At 44.7% G+C, this 23,574-nt stretch overlaps 2 protein-coding genes across 3 annotated transcripts in view; one reads left to right on the forward strand and one right to left on the reverse strand.

The window, feature by feature from the left end:
* LOC308311988 (glycerol-3-phosphate dehydrogenase [NAD(+)], cytoplasmic-like) overlaps positions 1 to 23,574 on the forward strand; it is a 79,666-nt gene that overhangs the window by 2,874 nt on the left and 53,218 nt on the right. The window contains exons 5-8 of one of the 2 annotated variants that reach the window (XR_013963714.1): positions 297 to 409; positions 1,232 to 1,465; positions 2,084 to 2,190; positions 3,372 to 3,568. Coding sequence is in view for 1 of the 2 variants with exons in the window: in XM_080758820.1 (XP_080614946.1) it covers positions 297 to 409; positions 1,232 to 1,465; positions 2,084 to 2,190; positions 3,372 to 3,468 (551 nt within the window). In the remaining variant the exon portion in view is untranslated. Of the gene's footprint in view, positions 1 to 296; positions 410 to 1,231; positions 1,466 to 2,083; positions 2,191 to 3,371; positions 4,487 to 23,574 lie in introns of those variants that run through there. The other variant, XM_080758820.1, reaches the window with a different exon arrangement.
* Positions 5,467 to 23,208, reverse strand: ect2l (epithelial cell transforming 2 like; the record flags this gene model as incomplete). Its single annotated transcript, XM_080758553.1, has 21 exons — positions 5,467 to 5,683; positions 6,396 to 6,568; positions 6,820 to 6,908; positions 7,069 to 7,134; positions 9,113 to 9,269; positions 9,505 to 9,578; positions 10,179 to 10,326; positions 10,685 to 10,794; positions 11,531 to 11,617; positions 12,411 to 12,584; positions 13,976 to 14,079; positions 14,702 to 14,926; positions 15,522 to 15,614; positions 16,098 to 16,226; positions 18,081 to 18,246; positions 18,563 to 18,698; positions 19,590 to 19,818; positions 20,303 to 20,558; positions 21,139 to 21,301; positions 22,066 to 22,178; positions 23,041 to 23,208. The coding sequence occupies 21 exons, from the start codon at positions 23,206 to 23,208 to the stop codon at positions 5,550 to 5,552; spliced, it is 2,994 nt and encodes a 997-aa protein (XP_080614679.1). The 3' UTR covers positions 5,467 to 5,549.

Below are 23,574 nucleotides of genomic sequence, written 5' to 3' on the forward strand. Positions count from 1 at the left end.
GACCCTCTTGTAAACAAGTGTAATGCTTTATTGGGTCGTCCACTCACAGTTAACAGTCTTTGTATTGAGTTGTGCTGGAAATGTACTGTAATTCTCAATCAATAAAAAAAACACCAGATTACCATCCGCCAGTTCTTTAGTATGACCCGGCAGGGGATCGAACCCCAACCTCCCAGTCTCATGGCGGACACTCTAACCACAAGGCCACTGAGCTTTATATTGGCGAAATCCACAATGTTACATCTTGAAAAATGTACTATTGTTTATTTTTTGTACATTAATTTAATCCTGTTCAGGTGCAAAGAACGAAGCAAATGGGGTCATCTTCAAAGAGATGCTCCAGACTCCCAACTTCCGCATCACGGTGGTCCAGGAGAGCGACACAGTGGAGCTCTGTGGAGCTCTGAAGGTGAAGCCATATTCTAAGCTTTAACCCATTTTTAAGACCCGAGGCCAATTCTTCAAGTGCCTTCTGAATCAGTACTTCTCTAATGTTTTCGTGCCAATGTATTTGGCCGCGGACCGGCCCAGGTGTGCGCGTCACCACCATTCACTGTGTGTACAACGGCGACACCCCCGCTCTCACAGATAGGGGATTTCATCCCCCCCCCCACTGTCCCCTGACTGTTTTTTTATTTTTTATAATTTTTATCCCACGATTTTGTAACCCATTTTTCAACCCTTTGTCAATTATCTAATGTGATACTTGGCTCTACACACCCTCCGCCAACCTGGGGAGAGCAACAGACTTGAACTCATGCTTCCTTCATGCCTGAGTGTCCAAGTTGCTCCTTTATACCTGACAGGGGGGAGTTTCCCTGGTTGGACATAGAGCGTGGAAGGAACACGTTATTCCAACCAGTTCCTTGACTGTTTTTTTTGTTTGTTTGTTTTTGAACACCTGAACATATGAATAAAAAATCCATCTCTGTTCGGCTTTTAGGCTTTGAAGTTGCACAGGGCAGATAATGACAAATACTGACATATTTAAAAACGTCAAACTTTCTAGAAAACCGTAATAGTGAAAATAGCTGATCTACAGTGACGCATTGTGAGCTTGTAGATCTTGCCACTATTCCTGGAAATGTTTGAAAATATATGAGAAATCTTCAACATGGAAACGATTATGACAATCATGGCAAAATAATTGCGACTACCGTATCTCAGATAACTAGCGTTTAGACGATTATGTAGTAATTGTGCCAGGCCATCTCTCTCTCCCCTCCTGCAGAACATCGTGGCGGTGGGTGCTGGTTTCTGCGACGGCCTCGGGTTCGGGGACAACACCAAGGCTGCAGTGATCAGACTGGGTCTGATGGAGATGGTGGCCTTCGCCAGGATCTTCTGCAAGGACCCGGTGAACTCCGTCACCTTCCTGGAGAGCTGCGGGGTCGCCGACCTCATCACCACCTGCTACGGCGGACGCAACCGCAAGGTGGCCGAGGCCTTCGCCAGAACCAACAAGGTGATTAGTTTTTGCATTTTATATGAAAAATGGGATAAAACGAATCAAGTATTGGGACTAACCGTTTTAGAACATTTCTAAAACGGTTAGTCCCAATACTTGATTCTGATTGGCTGGTTACCGTCAAGTGACCGTTGTAAATTTCACCGATAACCCACACCTTCAATCACTTCATATCATTCCCAGCTAATTCCGCATCTCTGTAGCTGTACTGGGGAAGCGCTTGATTGCCGTGTGGGCGTCTAAGCACCGCCCGGCTCGTATGACTGAATGTGTGGCTCCAGGCAGCCCCGTAATGACATCAAGCGCTATGCAATTATTATGCAATAACTAAACATAAATCTCACTTGAATTGGATTGCAATACTTTACAATTTCAAATTATTAAAACAAAAAAAGCCCACCCTAGCCCAATGGTAAATCCGCCTATGGGTATTTTACAATACTCTACTGGGAGTTAGGTCTGCCTACGACTCCCAGCCATTGTAAAATATTACAATTAAAGTTAGATTGGAACTAAAACACATCTAATAAAACTGTATTGAAAGTTGATTGAGCTGAAAGCAGCATCATAAATGCAGTGTACTGTATGTGTGTTTCCCCCCCCCCCCCCCCCCAGTCTATCACTGAGCTGGAGGCAGAAATGCTCAACGGCCAAAAGCTCCAGGGTCCCCAAACCTCGGCTCAGGTGTACAAGATCCTAAAGAAGAGGGACATGGCTGACAAGTGAGTCCATTTACCTCCGAACCGATTAAGCCTGAGTTATACCTGTTTGCTGATCTACTTAGGAGCTTTTAGTTCGGCTATTTTCATGTGCGCTACTTTTTGACCTGGGAACGATTCTACAAATGTCTTCTAAATCCTGACAGTTTTCTGAAAAAACCTATGTTTCTATGTTATTGCTGCTCAACCTTTTTCATGTCAAGGACATGAATTAATTTGACCCCCGTCTGAAAATATGTTGTTCCAGGGGCCTCCCCAGTAGCAAAGATTTGAGTTAAAAATGTTCGCTCTGAAAGAATATATATTCAAAGATTTGCACTACATTTTCATGATTTTTCATATCGCGGCACTCTGTGGCGCGCTATGAGCTTGTAGATCTGCTATTTTTCAATAGCTAAATGATAACATGTTTAAAACACCAAAAGGATGGAATGGGTTAACTAGCTTTAGTTGGACAATCCAACCAATAATCTTAGCCTGTCAACTTTCCATCAAATTCCATGTACACTGCAGCACTCCTACCCCATCTTCTGGAGCCGACGCGTAAATGCACTTTGCACCACAGTTGGCTAGACATTTGTCCAGTTGTGCACCGTGGAGATCATGCATGTTTACTTTCTGAACACTACAGTAGGCGCTTTATTCTATTTAACTAACTCAACCTGACATGGGAGGACCGGTTGATGTGATGTCATCTAGCGAAGAGTTTGGTGATAAGCGCATATACGGTCAGCACTCTGTCAATGACATGATTGGACTCCTCAGATTCTTAGCTATAGGTGTCTCATTTATCAAACTTACATTCAGTTTCTCTTAGCACTGCGCAACCCAACTAACTTGTACTTATTATTAATTTTGATTGATACGCAAAAGGGATATGTGCACTATGAGCACAGTGGATCACAAATGTCATTCTCTGGCCAGCAACAATATAATGAGTAGCACATTGTAGAAGGTTAAATGTATGTGATTCGTATACATTTGAAGCCTTGTTAATTGCATTCATGTGATGACCAGGTTTCAAATGTTTTTTGTTCAGAGGAAAGGTTTTTTTAAATCAGTGTCGGGAACAGACATTAACACTAAGCGCCATTGGCCCGAGATCCACGTCAATTAAAGCTCATTATTTATTAAACATTTCCTGAAATATCTGATTGATCCGCATGGTTCTGCTTGACCTACAGGTTTCCTCTGTTTTCCGCTGTCTACCTCATCTGCTTTGAGGGAAAGGCGGTCAAAGACTTCATCACATGTCTCCAGAACCACCCAGAACACATCTAAACGGACCAGTGTGCAAACAAACGGCACCGTCAGTCTGTCACTTACAGCAGTGGTTTTCAACCAGTGGTCCTTGAGGGGGTTCCAGGTGGTCCCCGCCACAGCTAAATGATGGAGACAAATGGACCCTTGTAGATCTAGAGCGTAAAATGACACAGAATGGACACGTACGGGTCCATTCGGTTTCATTTTACGCTCTCAAGAGTTACATTATTGTTAAACCTCTGCGTTGCTGTAGACTTTTTTACACAATTAGAAAATGTAGAAGAGTTGTTATTTTGATCAACGTTTGCCTGTTATCTCATGGTACCAACATCAATACAGTGTGCCAAAGATAACAAAATATTCTTTAGTTTTGGGTCCGAGGGGCTAGATGTCATCAAATGGTGGTCCGTGGCTCAAATGCTGAATAAATAATGGGCCTTGATATGAAAAGGGTTGAAAACCACTGACTTACAGTACCAGCAGGGTCTGAATGGGATTAATGGTCAAAACGCACAAAAACAAAACTACAACTTCGGCACTTTAACTTCACTTGAAGTTCTCCTTTCTAAATTTCGTCCAACCTTGCCTTGATTTGTGCATTTTTTGCTACTTTAGTATTTAGTAACTATTTGCAAACGATGAGGTTGTTTTATGTCAATGCAGCAGAAATGTTCAGTGGCCTTGTGGTTAGAGTGTCCGCCCTGAGACTGGGAGGTTGGGGTTCAATCCCCGGCCGGGTCATACCAAATGGGACCCAGTGCCTCCCTGCTTGACACTAAGCCTAATCTTCCATCTGTATAGCCTATTACTATTGGCAGATCACTCTGTATAGCCTATTCCTATTGGCAGATCACTCTGTATAGCCTGTTCCTATTGGCAGATCACTCCACTTTAGTTGAACTTGAGAGAATGTTTTATGATCCGACATGGTGGCTCAAATATAATAATATGTAAAATAAATATAAAATGACAGCGTCTGGATCAAAAATGGTGAGCTTGTGTTGAAGTGTTGGGTGTGCACTCAGGGAGATTTAACTTCCGATCAGGTTGTCACGGGGGGGGGGCTTGAGGGTTATCATCATATATAAATTTACTTATATTGATCCCATAAACAATTTAATATAGCCGATGCCTAGGTATGGTTTTGCCCACTCAATTCATAATTAATGTTCCAATTTTGGAGCTCTGGAACCAAAAAGAACAGAACAGGTTCCCATTGGGAACCAACTGGTGGAAAAGGGGTCTGAGAGGCCCTCTGAGAGTGCACAAATGGAACCAAATGGATCTTATGGATCCAGAGTTACATATAATTGTAAAGGTCATTTAGAGGCTATAGCTCTTTGATTTTCTGGTAATGTTATTGTCCGCTCATTTGTATGTCCATGTGAAAAACAGAATTTTTACAAACATGTGCTGCCAGCATGGTACTGGTAATGACCCCTGCAGGTGCCCTTTGAGAGTGGGTTTCAATAAAAAATATGCCATGAAAAATATGGTTGTCAGTGGCATTTATAAAGCCCTGCATTGACTTCTTTCAGACAGCAGGTGTCAGGGCAACAACATGAAACCAAAATACTTGATAGTCACATAACTCATGATTTTCATCAATTATTTTATTGTCAAAAACCATGAAAAACTGGTATTATTTAAACATACTAAATACTACATAGTATGTTGTTTTTCATTGTTTGACGATTAAAAAAATGATGAAACACATGAAAAACTACATAGGCTACTATAGTAGGCCTATTTAGATTTTCTTGGTTTTCAACATAAAAAATTTGAAAATCATGAAAAACTTCACCATAGTATGAAGTTTTTCTTGGTTTCGATGATAAAACAATTATGAAAATCATGAAAAACTTATGTCGTTCACTATAAAAAATGCAGACCATAAGGTCCAGAGGGGCAATCAGTTAGATGGGTGGAATCAGTTAACATGGGTTTAATTAAAGGTCAAAAGACAAATCCAGCCATTTAATTTCCTTGGTGATGTTCTTAATGAAACTGTGAACGTTTAGCAGATGTGCTTATCGCTGACAGAAAGGTAAACGGGTACGGGACGCAGGGTTCTAGCTAAGGTCCGTGCAGTGTCACTGTCAGCGGTGATCTGTCACGGCACTGTTTATGGCCAAACGCAGCGCTGAGAGGAACATCTCCCTCGCCTCCCCCGTCTCTGTGGCACATGCCCAGGAACGACTGGGGCCCTGAAGGATGAAGGCATGGCACACATCTTGAGAAATGAGAGAGGGAGAGGCGGGGGGGGGGTGGGAGGGGGAAAAATTAGCTCAACAGGTTTGTTGTGTAGGAGCGTATGCTGTACACCACTGTAAGGTGGTCAGTCAGGAGTCAGGACCCATTTGTGGGTTTTTATTTTTATGTATTCCCCCCACATTATTTCAGAACATTTTCAAGAAGCATTCCCAAAAAAGCAAAGATTTTCATTAATTCAAAGCGAAATTAAAATGTTTTGGGGGGTGGGGCGTAATTTCACGAAGAAATAAAAGCCTATTTTCACTAGTTTGAGTCCCGGGCAAACGTCTAACCTCTCTTTTGGTTCTCGACCTGAAACATTTGGGTAACCACTGCTGTACACATGCTATTCTGTGCCTCGGCAATAAGCTGTGTGCAGACCAGAGACCACACCGTGCAGAACAGTAGTTGTCAATGGACCCTTATGGGCCTGTAGTGTTAAATTAATATTGATTTTACAATATAAATTGGGGTCCCAGAGATATAAACGTCATTAAATTGGGGTCTGTAGCCTAATGCATATCAAACTGGGGGTCCTTGAAATTAAACGAGTTGAGAGTCACTGCTGTAAAAGCCATAAAATTATTCTCTTATGGGGGTCCCTGGCATAGCTTTTCACATTGGCTGATTGGTGTTAATTTGGGGGTCCTTGACATGAAAATGTTGGGACCCCCCTGGTGTAGAAGACTCACAGCGCGTGTGCAGGATCTCTCTGCACGTCAGGCTGGCCAGCGCCACAGAGGCCAGGAAGGTGTGCGCGCGGCGGCAGGAGAGGGCGAACGGCACGTGAGACGCGATGCGCTCGGTCAGGACCAGCGCATCGTTGAACAGGAACAGACCCACGTCAGACACCTGCTCGTACGTTCTAAATCACACACACACACACACAACATTATGTACAAATGATGGCCATTTTGGAACCCATGATCCAAGTGTGTTGGTATTTTGAGGAATTGTCTTTTGTAACTTAACTCCTGAATTGAATGTCCTACTAATGTTGACCCCGACTGCTGCTTTCCATAAAGGTGTCCATCTATCTATAGACGTTCTGTACTCCTTGCTGGTGTAAAACAAAAGGCATGTTCTGGAACCGTTACGCGAGGTGCGTTTGGTTACCTGAGAGAGTCTGGAATGTCCTCATCGCCGCTTCTGAGCAGAGCGGCGTCCTGGGTCACAATCAGCTGCCTGTTCCCTTCACACAGGTTCTATACGCGCACAAGTAAAGACCACACAGTGACAGTCTGACACATAAACACACACTTAAAGATTCAGGCGGTGTGTGTGTGTGTGTGTGTGTGTGTGTGTGTGTGTGTGTGTGTCTCAGAAAGAAAGAAAGAAAGAAAGAACTAATTCCTGTAGTTTTACCGGGCAACATTGGATCATCTTCTGTGTTTCCTCCATCAATGTGTCTCTCTCTGAGTTCCTCTTCAGCTGAGACACAAGAGAAGAGCAGGAAAATAAATATACAAAGTCTTATACATAAAGTAACATGCTACATTCTCTTTGTAGTGGATATACTGTAGGTGGCACTACCACTGAAGCCTTTCTTAGGGGTACTTGTGGATGAGGGGGTAGAGGTATATTAACCCATTTAGACCTGAGACCAGATTCTACAAATGTCTTCTAAATCATGACAGTTTTCTGAAAGACATATGTTTCTATGTCAGTGGTTCTCAAACTATTTCATATCAAGGACCCCAGAAACTATATGTAATTGGTGGCCGACCCACATCTGAAAATATGTTGTTCCAGGGACCCCCCAGAAGCAAAGAGTAATAGTCAAAAACGTTCGCTCTGAAAGAATATTATAAGATTTGTGCCACATTTACTTCTACTCCATTACATCTCAGAGACAAATGTTGTACTTTTTTTTACTACAATGAAAAACATACATTAAGAACTTCAGCTCTATTTGAACTTTCACAACACTTGTAGGTCGGCTATTTTCAAATGTTTTTTTTATTATAAATAAATACGTATATTTTGATGCCAATAATTTTGTACTTTTGCTCAATTTTAAATACCAGATCTTTTGCATTATTGTTTTACTTTACTACTAAAGTAAAACATTTGAGTAGCCTACTTTTTCCACCACTGTCAACATCACTTTTTGTTCATGGTACATGCTTGTTAGCCTGGATTCCAGCCTGAATCTCTGCATTCCGTGATTCTGAATTGTCACACTACTCAGTCTGGACAGAGGCTGCTTGACTCACATTTCATAACTCACATTTCTCAACTGTTACGTAGCTATGATGTTGCTGATACGTCATCAGCCAGCGCCACTCGCTGTCCATGCCATGCTTCCCACTGTTGAAGAAAATAGCACCGTTCGAGACTCAACAGTCAAAAGTAAACGATTCAGTAGTCAACTGTCAATTTCAGTAGTACAAAAAACCTGACGGCCCGGGGCGAGTTTAGTGAATGATAAGGGGACGTTGCAGGACAACAGCAGTAGCTGTGTGGGGCGAGTTTAGTGAATGATAAGGGGACGTTGCAGGGCAACAGCAGTAGCTGTGTGGGGCGAGTTTAGTGAATGATAAGGGGACGTTGCAGGACAACAGCAGTAGCTGTGTGGGGCGAGTTTAGTGAATGATAAAGGGGACATTGCAGGACAACAGCAGTAGCTCTGTGGGTGAGTTTAGTGAATGATAAGGGGACGTTGCAGGACAACAGCAGTAGCTGTGTGGGGTGAGTTTAGTGGGGAGGCGGACTATTTTCCGACAGCATTCTAGCCGACGGGGCAACGGTCCGCTCCGCAGCGGGGGGACCGTGTAGCTCTGTGGGGTGAGTTTAGTGAATGATAAGGGGACGTTGCAGGACAACAGCAGTAGCTGTGTGGGGTGAGTTTAGTGAATGATAAGGGGACGTTGCAGGACAACAGCAGTAGCTGTGTGGGGTGAGTTTAGTGAATGATAAGGGGACGTTGCAGGACAACAGCAGCAGTAGCTCTGTGGGGTGAGTTTAGTGAATGATAAGGTGACGTTGCAGGGCAACAGCAGTAGCTGCGCATTGCGCACCACAGCCCAATCAGAAGCCACGGTTCCATTTCAACCTTTCATATGTCCCGCCTACCTTGGAGAATAGGAGACTGTCCAGACTGAGTTGCGAAGTGACATTTTCAGATCCGTGGAACGCAGCAAATCAGGCTGGAAGCCTGGACAGTGGACACCCAGGATACATGCAAGTGTGTCCCAACCATAGAGTAATAAGGATAGAGAAGTTGCTCAGTGGTGTTTTGAAGCACCCTGAAGCACTACTTAACGAGCGCTCAATGTTAAAGCCCAGCTGCTGCACAGGGTTTCCTAGTCACAAATCCACGGCTCCGCCTGCAGTCCAACCTCTGACCACCAGTAGGGCCGAGCGCTTCAACGTTGGAGAGCCTCCCTGGGGGCTTGGGGGTCCTAACCTTGTGGATGAATGCCCCGTAGCGCTGCAGCGTGTGGAGAGCAGACGACAGGTGCGCGTGGTCAGGGTGACCTGGGTGTGTGTGCAGTGACAGCGCCTGGAGCAGCGTCACGTACTCCTTCACACGCCACACTGGACACAGCAAGAGCTCCTGTAGGCTGTACATATGACATATGCACAGTGAGCGCACGCACGCACACAATTTGTTAAATAACAATACAAGCTTGCAGGCCCTTTTATTTAGTCATTGAGAGAGAGAGAGAGAGAGAGAGAGAGAGAGAGAGAGAGAGAGAATGCAGACACACAGGAAGAAGGCTTTAGTTTGGGGGGATGGGGCGGAGGGGGTAATTTTAACTTGCAACCAGCGGGTGTACGGCGTGACATAGCAATTACCTCAGCATGTGTGTCGCAAGAGTTCTGTCTGCTCTCTTAAGGAACGCCCGGAATGGAGGGCTCATCTCCCGGCACTGTATCACAGACAGACATACACACACACACGCAAAATGGAAGCACATTAACCACTTAAAGGTTTCATGACATTCATTTTCATTTATTTTTAGGTTTTATGACCTCAATTACAGCCAAACAACCTGAACTTTCAACATACAGTGGATCTTCTGTGGGCTGGGATTTGCTCTGTGTCTGTGAAGCCTTTTGAGCTGCCATGAAAACAGTGACATCTGCTGGCAAATCACATCGTCATATATGGGATTTGGTGGCTCTTACATCACACTCCACAGGAAAATCAGAGCACTTGTTTGAGCCAAAAAAAACAGACGACAGAAAATCTACTGAATGTTAAAAGTTCAGGTTATTTGGATGCAATCGAGCAACAAATAAATAAAAAAGAAAATAAAGGAAAATAAACCTTTTTTCACAATCACAATCCCGTTAAACGAGCAAAATGGGAGATGGCATTTTTATTACATTTGTAAACCTATAATGGCAGGCCCAAAATAAGGAACACCCTGGTTGAAAGTGCTTTTAATAACATAATGTTGCGTTGCTGAAGACATGAGCCTGCAAATGTTTTTTACAAGACACACACATTGAGGAGAGGAGAGGACCTGGTCTATGGTGCGTAGGGCAGTGGGGTAGTTGTTGAGGTAGTTAGTGTACACCCTGAGTTTAGAGCATAGTCTCACGCACACATCTCCAATACACTGCTCCGCCCCCCAGCACTGCAGCCTGGCTTCCAGCTCCACCTGAAACTGCCTTTAAGCCGCACACGCGCGCGCGCGCACACACACACACACACACACACACACACACACACACACACACACACACACACACACACACACACACACACACACACACACACACACACACACACACACACACACACACACACACACACACACACACACACACACACACACACACACACACACACACACACACACACACACACACACACACACACACACACACACACACACACACACACATGTATGTGTGCAACCAGCTCTATCGTGCATCATGCATGGGACAATAATTCAGCTTCAACCTGGAAAGCATTCAACCATCCTTGGGAGAGTGTGCGTGTGTGCGTGTGTGCGTGCGTGCATACCTGTTGAGCTCCAGTATGTGCGTGAGGGGGCTCAGGACCATGTGGATATGTGCAGAGCTGAGGATAGCTCTGTTGGAGTTGAGCGCTGCAGTCAGAGGCTGGTGGTACACCTTGGACACAGCGGACGGATGTGTTGACGCAACACAAGGCGGTCACAACGGGTTCACAGACTAGTCACACGCTATTCTTCAAACCACACTTTAAGGGACTCTCCGCCTTTTTAATCACATGTCATGAACCCTAGCAACACTGTTTTGGGCATACTAGGTCATAAAAGCGAACATTTGGCAAAAAAAGAGGTGAACATTAGGTGGAGGTGAGCTTTTAGATTGGCTGTTTTTGGCTAGAACATTTGGTTCAGAGGGTGGGGGGCCATGTATACTTCATTGAAGTATATAGGGTCTCCCTGTAAGTGGTACTGGTTCTGATTGGCCTTAATGAGATGATATATGATGATGTACGATGATAAGAGCGCCCCTCACTTCACATTTACATGTAATTGGCCTCCGACCCCCATCTCAAAATATGTTGTTCCAGGGACCCCCCCTCCCGGGGGTCTTTTGGCTACATGCTATTATATCCTAGCACAACAAAGATGGCGTTGTGTCACATTGAAATGGGCTCTGAAGCTGCAAATCGCTGGACTGATTAATGGTTGCAAATGACACTGGGCGATAAGAATATTAATTGGTGTTAATTAACCAGTTCCATTTGGACATTCAGACACATAAGGGTCAGTTTAGTTCCTAATTATTATAATTTAGCTGGGGACCCCCCCTCAAGGACCCCACGCTGAGAACCATGCAGTGCTACAGTACACGGAATTGTAGCAAAAATAAAAAATACCTTTACTACAGCACCCAGCCTGCCCAGATATAGGCTCTCACTGTAGTACAGCTCTCTGGCTACTGCACCACGCCAGTCTAATGCTGCCTGGAGAGGGGAGAAGTACATAGTTTACCAGTTTTTATCAATGTAGTTTTTGTTTTGAATCCAACGAATTTAATCAAATCACCCTGGTGGGGCAAGAATGATTTTAAACGTCACATGACAATACAAAAATAAAAAATAAATAATATGGAACGCAGGCGAGATATTGAGCTTTAAGTTTCATGCCGTATTTCTTGTCAACCCGTATTGTTTCTACCCAAACACATTAAGACCACCTCTAAACACTGCATTTGTGTTAGTTATTCTGTATTAACATACTCCACCGTACAGATTGGGTTAAGTAAAGTTTTGTCCTTAAAATAAGTTCTGGATTGGAGCTTTATTCATCTTTAAGGGTAGCCTACTGGCTATTCCCACCAAGTTTCATGAATGGGCCTTTTTAGTCGAATCCCAGCGGAGAATATTTGGGCAGAAAAGGAAATGGTCCATTTTCACCACAGCTATTTTTGAGGAGTCCTTTTTTACCAAGACACTTTATCCCATCTGCTCCACTAGAGTCCGTTAGTGACAATGACAGTGGTAGACAGTGGTGTAACAGGCAGCTTCCCAGGTATAAAATATGTGAGAGATAAGGTCCCTGCCCTGCACACAGAGCGCGTTTTTCAGATTTGTAGCTGTGTTTCTCCATCGTTTTTTCCACGACGCGTCCAGTGTGCAACGACCTTAAGGGTACTGACATTGGGAGGGTAAAGCAGAGTGATGCTCAAATGTAAAAAGCATGAGTGTGTTCTTTTCACCTTCCCAAAATAAATAATTAAGTCAATCAAGTACAAACTTGCGGTACTTCGCGTATGGGATCGAGGTGTCTGCGTGATGTGGGACTCTCCGTCAGAAACCCAAGCCCTTTTTCTTCATCGGTTCCCTTCTTCTCCCTCGCATCGGTTACTCGTCCCTCCTTCTCCTCACTCTGTCTTTTCAGGAAGATAGAGAGGAACTCCAATGGTCTCATCTGAGGAGGCATGAGAACACAAGAACGATGGAAGGTCATTGACCTTATTAACGCTAGCATTCCTGTTCAGGGAATATGTCATAATAGGTGAACATTCTGCAAAAAATAGCAGAAGCTCACAATGCCTATAGCGTTATATATTGGCTATTTCCAGCAAAGATAATTGGTATAAAGCACAGAACAAGTATAGACCGCTGGGGGCCCCCAGTCAATGAAGTAAGTATGTATGGTTTAAGTGGTTAAGCTGTTGCACAATTGGTTGGGGGCAGTCACATGGTTATTTTATTTTATTTTTATTTAACCTTTATTTAACCAGTAAAAACACATTGAGACTGCGTCTCTTTTTCAAGTGGGAACTGGCTAAGAGGCAGAATACATAATTACACTTCAAAGCTACATCAATGTCAATAATACAGCCAATAATAAATCCATGACAATACCTCCAGAAACCTATACAATATATACAACAATACTCGAAAATGGTACACTAACAATAACCGGGTAGAATACATTTTGCACACAAATACACAAAGTACATTTATGGGCTGGAACCAAAAAACAATAAATATATGGGCATGTATGCGAAGGCTAGTACACATCCGAACATATTATACCTTGCAGCTGGTTCAGGTGAAAACCAGTGCTGAGGTATAGCCTACTGGAAACTGGTGGTTCTCCACCATTTCAATTTGATTCATTATACTTTATACAATTTACAAATACAGCAGAGACCCAAGGTTTTCCCCCAACTTAGCATTTGGCAACATTGGCATGGAACAAGTCCCCTTTAATGGAAGAAACCTCGAGCAGAACCAGACTAAAGGCGGGCAGCCATCTTCCTTGACCGGAAGAGATAGAGAGACAGAGATAGAGATTACCCATGTCTCGCACTAGTAGGGCAATTGTTTGGGGCAGCAGTAGATGAAAAACTGGTGGGTAGAAAAGCCACCTGGAAATCAGGTCACCGGTGCGCCCCCTGTCTGCCGTGACGAGGTGTCCCTGATCAAGACACTTAACCCCAAACTGCGCCGCACCGGGCACTCATCTGGGCCATCTGAGCAGCCATCAGCTGGATGAAACTGAAACTGGATTTACCCCCCATGAGATCAATAAAAGTCTACCTTTTAGTTTTTTCTGTTTGATTTGTAGTATATTTTTACTGTCCCCACCCATGTGTTGAGCCCTAATGGTTGGGGAAACACTGCTAAAGGAAAATCCACAACAAATGCAGAAATGGCAGCATTCCAACTTAAGATTGTCCTCGTTAAAAACGGTAAGCGTTGTTGGTCCACATCACACCAACACACATTTCATCATCTCCATCACCGAATGCTGATAATGGATACTGCGGGAGGCCTGCTGTGATTGGTCTAGCGGCCTCTAGTGCTTACCTCTCCCTGTGTGCTGACGACGGTCAGACCTTCAACCAGAGTTTCTGTCAGGTCTTTAGACAAACACAGCTCCTCTAGACACACCTGGTCCCACAGGAAGTGACCTGATAAGGGATATGGATAGAGAGACAGCGAGTGTGCAACCTTTAACTCAAGAGTATGTATAAGGGCCGATTCATACTCCTATTTTACCGCTGTAGTGCCGAAATGATTTTGGCTCGTCAGAAATGTTCAGTAGCACCGAAGAGCCGACTTTAGGACGGTACCCGCCACCCCCGAACCTCAAATGACGTCACATTGTAGGCTCTACAGAGCCGAACCGACTTTTATTCGGCTCTAAAATAGGAGTATGAATAATACTGCATTGTATATTATACAAATCGCATGCTTTACTTTACTTTGTTTATTTAGACGGGACACTGCATATTAATGAACACTATCAATGTAACGCAAATACACCAGACAGAAAACGGAGCATAAAACATTAATACAAGAACAAAGGTACAACGTAGTATAGTAAAACAATCACTTGGCTCATGTAGTATTGCACTAAGAAAATAGCTCTAAGCACTAAGAAAATAGCCTCTAAAGGGCAATATATGGCTGGAATTAAATTATAGTGTGTGTGTGTGTGTGTGTGTGTGTGTGTGTGTGTGTGTGTGTGTGTGTGTGTGTGTGTGCGTGCGTGCGTGTGTGTGTGTGTGTGCGTGCATGCGTGCAACCCACCCAGAGCACGAGCCCTGGCCTCCAGGCTCAGCCGGTGTAGCCTGTGTGGCCCCAGGAAGCTCCTCATGTCCCCCAGTGCCTCCTCCATCCAGTGGGCCTGTCGGCACCAGCCCTGCAACGCGCTCTCACACAAGTAGCGCACGGCAGGGGGCGGGGCCTCCCCCTCCGCACGCCGACTCAACGTTCTGCCACACACACCGCCGCCATTCGACCACTCACTCAGGACTGGGAGGCCAAGGGGAGAGGTTCCGTGGTTAAAATGTTCAGTGTAAATTTAACTCGCAGTGTACAGAAAGGATAATCGAAATGGACCCGGTTTGGGTTCATTGTTACACTCTCGAAGTTAAGGAGACAGTACAGTAGAAAATTTACCCGTAATGTAATGTTCAGGACGGGAACCCCTTTCGGTGTTTTACGACAAGCGTTATGTTATACTTTAGCTATCAAAAAATAGCAGATCTACAAGCTCATAGCACGAGCTTGTAGATCTGCTATTTTTGAAAAATCTCGAAAACGTTTTTTTCAGATCGAGGCTGGTGGCCAATCACATATAGTTTTTGGGGTCCTTCACATGAAAATGTTTGAGAACCACCGACATAGAAACATTGTTTTTTCAGAAAACTGTCCGACCGATTTAGAAGCCATTTTCTTTAGAATCAGCCTCAGGTCTAAATGGGTCAAATTCATGAAGTGGCGTGTTCTAATCTTGTAGATCTGCTTTTTCTGCTTTAAAAAAAAAAAATGTTGACGATAATGCAAAAATAATTGCGGTTATCTCAAATAATTGCAATTAAACTACATGACTACATGAAGCACTCACTGTTCTGGAAGCTTCCAGTGGCCAGCGCCATGGGAGAACACACTTCTAGTCCACTGAGAGTAGACAGCGTCTGAATGAGTGCCACTCCTGATGCTGCAGGAGGACACCAGAGAGAGAACAATGCACAAAGAGAGTTTCATTAATGCCATGCGTATGTTTCTGTTTATTAAAGCAGTGGTTCCCAAACCTTTTCATGTCAACTACCCCCAAATTGACACTAATTAATTAGCCCACGGACCCCCATTTGAAAATATATGCCAGGGACCCCAATAAGAGAAGATTTTTACGGCTCTGGCAGTGATTCTCAACCCGTTTATTTCAAGGACCCCCAGTTTGTCATGTATATTCGTCTACAGACCCCCATTTAATGGTATGTTAATTTAACTGAGTGAGTGTACAAATGGACCCTAACGGGTCCATTTGGTTCCATTTGTACACTCTCTCTCAGAGTTACAGACCCATAAGGGTCCATTTGGTTCGAAATTATCATTTAGCTGGGGACCCCCTGAAAGTTGGAACACCCTCAAAGACCACTGGGGTCACATGAATCAGCATACTTTGCATGCCTATACTGACCAGAAGCAGACAGAGGGGAAAAAATGTCCACCCCTCCTCCCTCCTCAGATGGCATAATCCAGCCGCACAGGTGTTCCCAGAATTCCCTGAAGTCGGGGTTCAACGCGGTCGCCTCTGATAGGTTGCATCCTGTCGGGTGGAAGGGGAGAGGATGAGATGTTTTTTTTCTTGATGCTGAGTGACAAGCAGGGAGGCACTGGGTCTGAGTCTTTGGTATGACCCGGCCGGGGATTGAACCCCAACCTCCCAGTCTCAGGGCGGACACTCTAACCACAAGGCCACTGAGCTGGTTTGGTTTGAAACTATGATCAACGACAAAAAACTCCCATACCTATTGGGAGAAATACAACAATGTGCAAACACAGCAGCGAGATTTGGCGATGAGATGTGTATACCTGTAGTCTAATAGTCTAGTAGTGCAATTGACAGCATATCCTGTATTATTTGAAAGCAATACTGCACCTTATGCACAAGTTACTTTAGTTACAAAACCGTATCGCCCTTAAAAAGAAAACTCTGCTAAATTATATAGATGCACTTATTTTTAAATGCTTTGTTTCCTAATGTAAATTACCGGTACTGTCTGCTTGTTTTGTTTTATGTTTTTATGTGGGGACCCCGGTTTTATGTGGGGACCCCGGTTTTATGTGGGGACTCCGGTGTATTTACATTGCATGTATGTCATGTCCATGCATTGTCCCGTCTAAATAAACAAATAAAGGAAGATGTCTCCCTTTGCGTGGGACAGTCCCTAATTTCCAAGACGTTTCATGCGTCCCACAAATTGAGACCCTGTCCCACATTGTGACTGGCAGGCGTCAGTGTTCAAATACCCTAATAGTTAGGGCACTATTTTCGTCCACGCTAAACCCCTTATCCTTAAACTACTTTACCTTTTTTTTTTTTACTATTTTGAAAGACATTTTTGAATAGTTAAAATAGCCAATCTACAAGCTCACAACGTGTTGATGTAGATTGGCTATTTTAACTATTCAAAAATGTAAAGAAAAAAGGCAAAGTAGTTTAGGGATAAGGCTCTCTCATTGGGCTGTATTTTGCTGTGTCTTAAGTACCAGGTCTTATTCTCTAACTTGAGTAAACTAAAGACCTGGAGGCGTGATCAATGCTCTTTGGCCACTCAGAATAGCCAAATGGCATTGATCACGCCTCCAGGTCTTTAGTTTACTCAAGTTAGGGAATAAGACCTGGTACTTAATGTCTCTTTTCTTGCAATACGTGTTTTTAAAACTGTTATAACCAGTAGGACGCCCTGAGAGCCCTGCAAACTCTGCGACTCCCAGAACCCGAGTGTGAAACACATCTTTTCTGGCTTCGAGGCAGCACTGACGGAAGGCCCGGACGGATGGCGCCGTGACCGGGTCCTGTAGTGTACAGGCTAGCCAAAATGCTGGAGGCAAGCAGACTGGAGGCAAACAGGGGCAGCCCATGAACAGCACGGCGGCTGGCGTGGCGCAGAGCAGCAATTGCATGGCGGCGTGGTCCCTGCTGTCCCCCGGCCGGAGGCGAGCACCTGATTCACCTATTCAGGACGTTGGTTATAGACTGGAACATCCACTCAGCAGTTCCAGAAGTCTGGGGAAAGCCCTCAGAGACCTGGTCGAGGAGGCAAAGCAGAAAAAGCTTCTGGCCCTGGCTCAGACACGAGGACACGGCGTGGTTAAAGGAAGGATCTTAGGGCTGCAGGTTGCAGAGGGCGGCAGGGAATGGTCCCCCGCCAGGCCGCCACTGCTCCACCACATCCAGATGCTGAGGTCAGGTTTAGGTTTGGCTCAGGGAAGAGGACGGCCCTGCCATGCATAGTCCATTGGGGCAGCCGATGCATGCAATAATTTGATGTGCCCCCCACAGGCCCCCTGTATCCAACCCATACTTCAGAGTACCCTACCCTTGCATGGAATGGAACCACAAGAACGTTATGTGGGGCATTATGAGGGGTCCTAGACCATATAGGCTTTTTCTTACTCTGAAGCAGTCGGACCTCTTCTGTTCCACCTGGAGCCAGAAGGCCCAGCCTCTGGATCCTCTGCCCACCGAGAGCCCTCTCCACCTGGCCTAACAGAGCTGGCAGAGTTCCTCTGTGGTCATACAGAATCACCAACACCTCCACTTTCACGCCACTCAACACTAACTACAGAGTGAGTGAGAGAGAGAGAGAGACACACACACACACACACACACACACACACACACACACACACACACACACACACACACACACACACACACACACACACACACACACACACACACACACACACACACACACACACACACACACACACACACACACACACACACACACACACACACACACACACACACACACACACACACACGTTGATTACTGTCCCATTTCAGAACACTTTCACAGAAGTGCAAACAGCACCCATAACAAAGATGGTCGACTGTAGAGACAAAACCAGGACAGTGCACTTTTCTCTCACCTCATAGGCAGGTATTCTGTTGGAGAGTAGCAGTAGGAGGGTGCAACGGGAACGAGGCATGGGGCGGGTGTCACCTAGATGGGACAGCCTGTGAGTGAAGGCCGCCAGTGGGCTGACATCCATTCTCCCTCGCTCACTAGAACAGAACATTAGAGGGCCAGATTGTTGTTGTGCGCAAATTCCCTTTCTTAATTCAAAATTATTCAACACTAGAAAACAGCAGATGTAGCCTACAAGCTTGCAGTGCGGCACAGTGACTCGCTGTGAGCTTGTAAATCTGCTATTTTTGAATAGCCAACAAAAACAAAATGACACAGATGCTTTACCCAGTTTGAATGGGTTAAAGGAGTAAGATATATTATAAACAATGCTCAAATAGTATATAGCACCGTTTCCCAAACAGCGTATCGTTCGGGACCCATTTGTGGGTCGCAGGGACCCATTTATATGGGTCCCTTCACTTTTGGTTCACTATATTTTGTTTTTAATTATTATAGAGGGTATGCGCATGCATAAAGTGAATGGCCGATCGAGTGGCAAATTGAGTGGCAAAGTGAATGTAATGTTGTTTAAAGTAATTTAATGCAATCAAATGTTCTGTTTGGATGTATGGGCTGTCTAGGCCAGAAAGTAGTTTTTTGCCACTCAGTAGGCATTCCTGCATGACTTCCAGGTATGATGATGTCACGCGCATACTCTCTATTATTTCAAAACATTGTCAATAAACGTTCCCAAAAAAGAGAATGTTTTCATGAATTAAAAACAAAAGTCAATGATTTTACAGTAATTTCATGGAGAAATAAACGGAAAAATAAATAAATAAAATAAACTCGAAAGCAAATGTCTAAGAAGTAGCGAATATAGCCAATCTACAAGCTTGTGGTCGCGTTGTGAGCTTGTAGATTGGCTATTTTCACTAGTAGTTTGGGTGCCGGGCAAACATTTACTTTCTCTTGTGCGTCACAGGCTCAAACGTTTGAAAACCACTGGTATATAAAAAGTGTTGCGTGTCTGGTCAGACAAGGACCTGGGTGAACTGGAGGGCCTGGCTTTCTGCAAGGCCAGAGCACGGCCGGTCTGCTCCTCGTTCAGACAGAGACTTGAGGAGAAGTGACCGTCCCCTGGCGGCCAGGAGAGGGAAGGTTTGAAGGCAAAGGTCTCCCTAGATTCAGACGCCCGTCTCTGGGTACAGCCGCTCCTTGTTGCTCCTAGTTGGCTGTTGCTCCCCCAGGCTCTCCTGGTTCTCAGAGACAGTCCTGGAAGGTCAACAAAGATAGAACAGCACCTGAGTAGGCTACATTTCCTACAGGAAAGAAAAACAGCAGTGAAATGCAGGTAACCCCAGAAAATGAACTCGTATATTAGAGCAGCAGTTCCCAAACTTTTTCATGTCAAGGACCCACAAATTAGCCCGCGGACCCCCATTTGAAAAGGTATGCCATGTACACTCTCAGAGTTAAATTAACATTAATGCATGTCAAACTGGGGGTCCAATCACTGCTAGAGCCGTAAAACTCTTCTCTTATGGGGGGTCGTAAAACTCTTCTCTTTTGGGGGGTCCCTTCATGACATACCTTTTCGTAGAGTTCCAGACCCATAAGGGTCCATTTGGTTCCAAACTATCATTTAGCTGGGTAACTCACTGGAACTCCCTCAAGGACCCCTGGGGGTCCCCGGACCCCACTTTGGGAACCCACTGTATTAGAGTAGCGAGACACTGATCCCACACAGCCATCTCACTTTTCTCCTCCTGCAGTCTCTCTCGGATGCACTGTCTGATCATCCTCTCCTTCTGCCTCTCCGCTTCCTCCTCGTCGGCGCTCCCGCTGGGTTGATCGAGGGTCCCGTACTGCTCGGCGGCCTCCCGGGGCGTGAGCCAGTCCAGGGTGGACACGCAGGAGACGTAGTGCGCCTTCCAGGCGCCGCGCTCCTTGTCTCCCGGGCTGTAGGGCAAGAACCAGCCCCTACGGACGCAGCGGCCGGCCCACAGGCAGTCCTCCAGGTCAGGGATGGAAGAGACAGAAGATTGAGAACAATGGGAGAGAAAGTCGCACAGACACAAAGATTCAATGATGAGGCTAGAGGTTACACGTCAGGGCTGCAACTAATGATCTTTTGACGACATTATTACAACAATTAACATGTTTTTCATGATGTTTTGTTCTTTTAATCGACTAAATTGATTAGTCTGATTAACCAGTCATGCAAGGTGTCGCACAAAAACAGCAAAGAATTGCCAATTATCTGCAAGCTCACAACACATAGCACCGACACTTGCAAAGACTGAGAAAGGTCAATGTGAGAGAAAAGGGGAAATCCAGTAGCAGAGTATCCGTTCCTGAATCCCAGAAGCTTAGTAGGCTGATAATATGTTTAGTTTCCCACGCAGGATACCCAGATTTGAATTCAGGTGGTAGCAAAGTCTGTCGCGACAGACTGTTGACTCACACAATTTCCACATGCAGTCATGGCGTTATAAATCCCATTTCAAGCCTGATCAGTGTACAAAAAACTTTGTTCCTAATTTAAGCAAATGTTTTTGTTTTGGCCCCATCCTGTGACCTTTGGCCTCTTACCTGCTCGGCCAGGACCCTCCAGTGCCAGCTGACCTGGGCTGCAGAGCAGAGCTCACGTGGGGTCAGGAATGACATAACGTACAAAGAGAGAAAGCGTGGCAGCACGGTCGTGAAGTCCACGTGTGTCACTGGAACCGTCTCCATGAGCCTGTCCCTGCAATACCTGTTGGAGGACGAACAGAAAACCATTTTAAAATTAAATCATTAACTGGTTGAACCAAACATATTTCGGTTTTTTTCCTTTTTGTCCAGCTTTTATGCATTCAACAGTAGGCCTATACATGTGGGGGACGGACACCGACGAGAAAGCCTTAGTTAGCACTGTGTAGAGCCCTGGTAGAGCCACAGAGATAGGTTGTAGAAAGCCTTAGTTAGCACTGTGTAGTGTAGAGCCACAGAGATAGGTTGTAGAAAGCCTTAGTTAGCTTTAAAGTGCTGACGAAGTGAATCCAGGGCAATTAAGAAATTAAAGCTATTATCTCAACTTTAGTTATTAAAAAGGTATAGGGTAAGTGATATGTTTTGGTTAAAGCACAATATTCTGAGTCTGTGTAGTGTTTAATTGTTCAGTATGAGCCGTCTCAAGCTCTTTACAAAACACAATTTTAATTGTCTGCACATTTCTTTGTGTCATGATTGTGATCACTTCCAATTTAACTTGTTTGTAGGCCTACTGTATCATGTGTGAGTTGTCTCTCCTGATTGGATACATTCGGTATCCCGGTCTGAAAATTTGACAAAGCTTCTTAGAAAATCTTTGAATGCAGATTGTGGCCCCTAGATGTGTCACAGAAACTACATTTTTTGGGAGCGTTTTACTCATTTCCGGCTCTCTGAAAATAATAATAATAAGGCATTAGAATTTTGACATATTATTGCTTATAGCTACTTTAATAAATATATCTTTAAATCCATTTGTTTGCTTACCTGAGCTGTGACTTAGTGCATCGTGTGATTAAAGTGTGCATAAGATGTTTCCTCTGTCTGTCAGTCCACAGGTCGAACCAATGGAGCAGCAGATTCATCCGCTCCTCAAACAACTAGCAAACAATCAAACAATGCAAACCCTTTCATGTTAAGTACAAACATGTGATCTAAACATATCTTTCAAAGTGAGGTCCAGGGACCCTCTGTGTTCCTTGGGAGTTCCCTTACTGATCTGTATAGGATATAACAGTGGTTCCCAAAGTGGGGTCCGGGGAACCGACCCCCAGGGGTCCTTGAGGGAGTTCCAGGGGGTCCCCAGTTAAATGATAGTTTGTAACGAAATGGACCCTAGGTAACTAAAAATGGAACCAAATACCATTTTGTACATGGTCAAGTTAAATTAGCATTGATTTTACAATATAAATTAGGGGTCCGAGAGCCATTAAGCCATTAAATGGGGGTCCGTAGACTAATGCATGTCAAACTGGGGGTCCTTGTAAAAACCTTCTCTTAAGGGGGTCCCTGGAATATCTTTTCAAATGGGGATCCGTGGGATTAATTAGCGTCAATTTGTGGGTCCTTGACATGAAAACGTTTGGGAACCACTGGGCTATAATAACACTGAGACAGACACTGCAGCACAAATTGAATCAAGCCTCTCAGAGCTATGGAGACGACCATGCAATTCGAGTTAGACTTTTTCAATGAATTGAGTAGGCCTACAAAAGAAATAACCACAAAGTTAACAAGCCTGGCTTTTACAAGAAAGCTGTACAAACTGTAGTAGGCTACATTCCTGTGCTTTATTTTCAAATCGCTAATAAAAGTGTATTCAATCAGAACCACTTGAAAGATAACGGTAATGGTTAGCTTGAGCAATAGCGACATCTTGCGGCATTTAATTAAATGTAGCGGCGGAGCTGAACGCAGGAATCAGGACGCCGTTGCAGCAGCCATGGCACTCTCATTGATTACCTGTTGGTTGGACGGTTTGTTAACCAGAGGCGTCCATGCGCTGAAGCGGGTGTCAGCGGTCCCTTGGGACGGTGACCGGGGTTCGTAGTCTGTGCCGTGAAGCTGCCATTGCTTCACGGAATGCGGAGTTGACGTGCTGACCGCAGACTTCAGGCTCGTCTCCTCCATCGCTCCGCTCCTATTTGGGTGTGAAAGTAAAGTATAGCTTGGCCTACCTACCTTCAGTCAAAAACTCTCCAAGGTGTTTCGTTTCCACGTAATGATCGAGCTATATGTTGTCCATGTTGTCAGTGTCAGCTGATCACCTCCAAGGTTTAGCCTAGGTAACGGTTCTAATGGAATAGCACACTGGCCACTGGCACTGTACCGGAATGCGGTCTACTCTGTTCGTCTCCAGGACCAGAACAGTAACCTTAGAAACACACAACAGAGGCGCACACGTTGACATTCCTTCAGTCTTTACTCTTTTCTCACATGCAAACACCTGCTGACTAATTTCAATCTGTAGGCCTACAGCCAGGCATTTATTTTAAA

Source organism: Protomyctophum bolini, assembly GCF_963924005.1.
Source record: "Protomyctophum bolini genome assembly, chromosome: 24".
Lineage (NCBI taxonomy): Eukaryota > Metazoa > Chordata > Actinopteri > Myctophiformes > Myctophidae > Protomyctophum > Protomyctophum bolini.